At 36.1% G+C, this 6,050-nt stretch overlaps 1 protein-coding gene across 3 annotated transcripts in view; it reads right to left on the bottom strand.

Annotated features, from left to right (window-relative positions):
• Nucleotides 1–2,302: 2,302 nt before the first annotated feature.
• The window catches only part of FAM135B (family with sequence similarity 135 member B), a 199,576-nt gene continuing 195,828 nt past the window's right edge, over nt 2,303–6,050 (bottom strand). For all 3 annotated transcript variants that reach the window (XM_027645656.1, XM_027645657.1, XM_027645658.1), the window contains 2 exons: nt 5,832–5,945; nt 2,303–4,492 (listed from right to left, as the gene is read on the bottom strand). In XM_027645656.1, coding sequence (XP_027501457.1) covers nt 4,287–4,492; nt 5,832–5,945 — 320 coding nt within the window. In that variant the 3' untranslated portion in view covers nt 2,303–4,286. The remainder of the gene's footprint in view (nt 4,493–5,831; nt 5,946–6,050) is intronic.

The raw sequence follows: 6,050 nt of genomic DNA, 5'->3' as shown, positions 1-6,050 counted from the left end.
TTTCAGTAGCACATGCCCCTCTTCATTGACTATATAGAGAAATGAAGACTTTTATTTTCATAGAATAAATTCATTTTGCAACTAATTTTTAAGCAAAAATTAAGTAATGAAATTAGACCAGCCAAATTCTATGATTCTCCAAGTAGAAACATCTCTAGAGGATACAGGAGATGGGCTCTTCAATTTCCAGGAGATTCAAAACCAACTCCTTGAAAATCCTCAGCCCACCTGCAGAAAGAAAGAACTCACTATTCTGTCCCTCATCTACTCACACTTAGTCAATACTGCAACTTCTTTTCAGTCAGATTTAAGAAAAAAAATATCCAATTCCAGAAGATACTAAATTCTTTCAAAAGTTGAGCTCAATGGGATCTAGAAGCCCCAAAATATTGGAAAATATCAATCCAGCTATTAATAAAAGCATAACCATAGATATTCATTGAATTTTTATAATTGCACTGTTTTCATGTGCTTCAAATTTTTTAAAACAGTTAGTGTCAGTCCTTTTAAATGCTATAAACTGCTTCAGAAACTTCTTGTCTTCCTTCCTTCCCCCCATCATTTCCTCTGTCTTTCAAAGCCCTGAGATCTGCTCCTCTCTTCGTCTCTGCTCCTCTTTTTCTATATGTGGGCTATCACCTTTCCTTCCAGAGAACTTACTCATCTGGGCTATAGCCCATCGTTCATCTCTAACACTGGAAATCTTAACAGCCAAATGCAGTTCACCTGGTGGAGCCAGGAGATCCTCCATGCTGGTTATAATCTTCCTACATGCCAAAGAAACAACCCTGGAATGCTGGCTTTGTTTTTTTCTTAACTGAAGAATCCCATGGAATTGAAGGGTTTTCACTTCACATACAGCAAACACTGACACTGACAAGCTACAAAAAACTCCTGTTTGTCTCTCCTCTGTCCAAGGTTTTGAAAAACTATCTTATCCTCTATAAATGTGAGAGCTGAGCTTAAAAGTTTAACCCTACCCCCACAGACACACGAAGCCAGGGGGAGTTTGTGCAGTTTGCATTTGCAAATGCAGCTAAATTTATTTAAAAAGGCTTTAGTGAAAGAACAATATATTAAAATTCCAATGGTTGAGACAGAAACAAAGACGCTAACTGTGCATTTAGTTTGCTATTTTTATGAAGATAATTTTTAATGTATAGTTCTTTCTGTGCAAACAAAAAATCTGAAAATAAGTCCATGCTGATTGCTATAGCTGATGAAGTCCAGCAACTTAGATACTATTTGTATTGTAATGAAAATGCAGATTTCTTTGCAGTATAGTCTATACAATTAAGTGGGTTTACAATATTGAGAGTCATTATCAAGGCAACATACTATTAAAAATAAAGAAGAAAAATAGAGGGAGGTTGTTCTGACAACATTAAAATGAAAACTCAATTAGACTGTTACTGCCAATATATCCCACAATGTTCTGCCAGCAGAAGGAAGATAAAATCTATGTCTTATCTTTTGATAGGAATGACATCTCCCAGATTTTTCTGAGGCTTGATAGAAGGTCTCTGCATAACCCACAAGGTGTAAGTTTTATGGACGTAATCCAACTCCATATACATTCCAATTCTGAAATCAGACTGAGCCATCAAAGAATTCCATATGTATAGGAGCACTGAAACCTTTGGGTGTATTTCTCCATCAGTCAGAGCACTGGTAGGAGTGTAGGACGTCAAAATGAACACATGGAAAGGCCCACCAACTTCTGCAGCAAAACAGAGATCTTTTCACATGTCCCTTGTCTCACAATCATGCAAGTAGAAGGCTGGGAATGCTGTCCAGTGTACAAGACAAGGCAAGAACCACCAATCTGAGTGGAAGAACAGTTACACTGGTACGTTGGCAGGCTCAGTACACCCAGGATTGCAAAAGTTGATGTGTGAGACCTTGACATAAGCATATTTCTTCATACAGACTGTATACATACACACACACATCAGGCATGCATATAGGTGTAAACTAACCTCTTTCTAAATATTTTTTCCAAATTTTCTGGTGGCAGAATCCTGAACATTTTCTACAAGTGGACGAGACCCTCATACAGCACACTGAAGCTTGCTGATGGTTCGGGATTGCTTTTCTTTCTTGTTTTTTCACATAAAATCCATGTCCTGGCTCAAAAACACTGCACTGTATAATAGCTCAACCTCCATATCCCATAATAATAAAATTCTCTAGACAATTTACCGAGGAAGAAGTAAGCTGTGATATGTCAGTGTAGGTTGTATTAGACAGCTGAAGCTGAAAAGTGAGAAGGAATTTCCAAACAAGAAGTGAAACAAAGTTCTTAATTCCTGACATAATTTATTTGTTAATGGGCTAAAATTGACTTTTTAATATTCAATTTATAAAAAGGAAAAGAAATAAAAAAGGAGAAAATACTATTTATCTATTTAATTATAATACTGAGGTAATATTTAATGTTTAAAAAACTTGTTGAGAGTGAATTACACCATGGAACTCTTTCTGTATAATTTCTGCCCCTTTGAGGGCACGAGATTTTTATATGTAATATACCTTCTTATTTTCAGTTGATCTTAATCTCACTCTTTGGTATATTCCTTCTTTCTCCTTCCTTATTAAGGAGAAGAATGTCTACCTTATCAAACCAGCCTTGTTCTAAATCGGCGTTTGCCAAACTGCTAACAACTCTTTTCGTGAACTGATTTTGTGTGAGTTTTTCACATTTTTTCTTTTGAGAAAAAATAGGTTTACTTTTTGCATGTACAAATGTTTCCCTGTGGTTGTGAGGTTTTTTGTTTGCATTTTTTATTCTCTTATTTCAGATATCTCCACTATCTTGATCTTAATTTTCTGATGAGAGCCTTGACACCTAAAACCATCTTTGTAATTTTTTTTATAGTCTTTGTTACAAGACATAGACACCTGTTTATTTATGTTTCTAAACAAACTATATCTGCATTAAAAAATAGCCTACCTTTCAAACAAAAATAATTGTGAAGAATTATTCACTTTCTCTTTTTTTGAAAAAACTGCTGTGACATTGAAAATTTATCAAAATGTTATGAAAATGTACAGAAAGTTATTGAAATTTGCCACTTTAAATCTGATAATTTTTTGATAAATATTTTAATGAAAATTTTATGAAAAAAAATAAAAAGTGAGAAAAATGTTCTTTTCCAAACTCTTAAAAACAACTTGGATATCTTTGCATGAATAAATTTTTAAATGTTTGAACCACCTGAAACCATATAATAATTAGGACTATACAGCACTGCAAAGGAGCATTAACAAAACATTCATAGGATATTGCAGAGGATCTTAAGAAGACATTCTTTTTCCACAATCCTTACTATTCAACATCTCCAGCCTTTTCTTTTTTAAGTGTTTGGTGTTTTTTAAGGGTATTTTGAATTTCAAATCAGAGTAATTAATTAAAAAAAAAATAAATAAAATTGTCAGGGTAAATGTGCTTGCAAAGGTAAAAGTAAAAATTGTACCTCTAAGGTTATAACAACCAGAATAAATGTAAACAGAAGAAATGTGAACAGATGGCACTGATATTTCACAAGTAATCCAGTAGACTCCTCTTGGTTGGGTAGCTTCTTATTTGAATAAAATTCTTGCCAACTTAAAGTTGAGGTTTCTTTTTAAAGACAAATACCAATATTTCTTCATTTTATGTAAAATATTTCACTTCTTTCCCTTATTTGAATGTAGAATTTGTGTATGTTACAATTTATGTATGTTACAAATTATAACCAGTAATGGAATCATCCAAATATTTTCTTGCAACAAACAGAAATACTGAAACTTTCATAAATGATTTTCAGACTTCTCAGCTCATCACAAATGAGGTTTTAACCTGAGTTCACATACACTTGTTTCCTCTTGTGTTAACTTCCCCAAAAGTGCTACAAATGTATAGCTTTGTTAATACATAAATAAGCATTAAATCAAGGACAGACAAATTCCTGGTTTAATATTCAGGAGAAACAGGAATTATATTGGTCCAAACACATTTGGAGAATTAGCCTGCTTATTCTGATTCTGTAGTCCAGAAGTGGCTCATGTCTTTATGTGGACAAAGAACATAGAAACCGAAGAGGAATATTTATTTCTTCCAAAAGCACCAATACTTGGAAGCTTGAATGCCTTAAAGCCATAGCACTTTATTCTCTGAAAGAGAAATGGAAATGGAAAGTTTGAAAGTCCCACCTGATCTCATTTCTAACACTGCACTCCTTTGGCTAAGGGATTCTCCTCTGTTCTGTGAAAAGGCTGGCCTCTGCTACCCCGTACTTCAGGCACTATTTGAAGTAGTTGAGTCCTGCCACAAGGAAAAACTTCTCCAGGAAAAGTTCAGAGTCCAGCACGGCAATGTGGGCAGCCCGGCCTATCAATGTGTTGGCCGTGTTCGGTAGGGCATGGAACACGTTGTGTCGGATCAAAGTGCAGTCCTTTGCCCCAATCAAAGGCTGGAGCAGGTTGTTAATCATCTCTGCATAAACAGGACCTGAAAAAGAGTTTAGATGTCACACCTACATGCCACGGACCCCAGATCCTCTCTTTCCTTCCAGTATCATTTAATTACAGTCCCAGTGAGAAGGAAAATGGAAGAAGGCCAAAATGCAGGAGATAGGAGGCCAGTTCAAAGGTTTGCCAGGTGCCAGGTTGTTGTTAATCTAGTGGAGGCACTGGCCATGTGGAGTGATCTGCTCAAGCTGCGAACATGAGGAGTGGGAAAATCCTGGGCAATCAGTCACGTTTCCTCTGTCATTGAAGAAAATGCTCTTGTTCCTTTCAGGGAGTGCGGTTGGACTCAGAGTGCCTGTGGATTCGAATGTGATAGGGTCTGGCAGGACACAGTGGTCCATTGAGTTTCTCTGCAGAATCTGATGCAGGAAGGATGTCATGTAGATATTTGGGGAGTTTATGGGGCAAAAACTATGACTCAAGAAACACGTACTGATAAATGATCTACACCGAATGCAGATCTGGCTCCTACTAGGTCAAGTACCTCCCTGAGAAACAAGAACTGTATGAGAGTTAAAGAATGACCTTTTAGTTCATATCAGAGGTAGGATAGAAAGAGCTGGCATTTAGGCAAGAGGTGCGAAGGCAACCATGCTGATTACTGGGCCTGGGTGTTTCCTCTTTCTAAAGAGTACCTTAATTTCTAGGTAATCACATATATGAAACAGGGATGAAATTGCACTGAGCCTTATTGCTGGAAGTGGTATCAAACTGAAGCCACAAAAAATTTTATAAATGAGGCAGACTGTTAATAACAAAGGCAATACCTGGGACAACACATGGCCTGAGCTCACAGGAGAGCCTCTGAGTGACGTTGAGTCCTGATATGCTTTACAGATTTTATTACAAATCAACACAATTTTAGATCTGTCCCTTAAATTATCTGGCAATCACTCAAACACTCTTGGAAAGAAAGGGAAAATCCCCTGACTCTGGTTATACTGAGAGAGATTTCATTATGTGTAACAAAGGTGAGATAATATAAGTAAATCAGTAGACTACAGAAAAACATTATCAAGAGCTAGTTCTATTATCGTCATTTTAAAGAAAAAAAATTAGAGGGAAGAGGAAGAAGCAGTAAGAAACCTCTGATTATGACCTGATTGAATGTTTTTTTTCATCAGGCAAAGAGCTTCTTGAAAAGCTTCTTTTGTTGATTTCAGTAATTTCCTGTGGGAAGAGAACACTTTCTTCCTTATCAAATAAACATTTGAGTTTTCATCATGTTGATGAAAAACCCTTCTAATGCAATGACCTCAGCTGCACAAAACCACAATTCCTCAATAACTTTGTGAATATAGAAAAGATCTTAAACATACCTGTGTGTCTGTCCTTAAGTGCATTTTTGCACATTTCTATTCTTGCTGAATGGAAGGGTACATATCTGTCTTGGGGTGAGGCCACTAACACAACATTTTTAAAGTACTGAAGACCTGTGGCAAACATATTAAATACATTAATCACAGTGAAGTGCAGCGATGAAAAATACACACAGTGTCAGCATGACTACTTCATATTCAAAGGTTTTTGAAAACCTA

This window comes from Corapipo altera, unplaced genomic scaffold (assembly GCF_003945725.1).
Source record: "Corapipo altera isolate COAL_440 unplaced genomic scaffold, ASM394572v1 51, whole genome shotgun sequence".
Classification (NCBI taxonomy): Eukaryota; Metazoa; Chordata; class Aves; order Passeriformes; family Pipridae; genus Corapipo; species Corapipo altera.
Note: the sequence above shows the minus strand (reverse complement) of the source record. Positions and strands in the feature narration are given on the sequence as shown.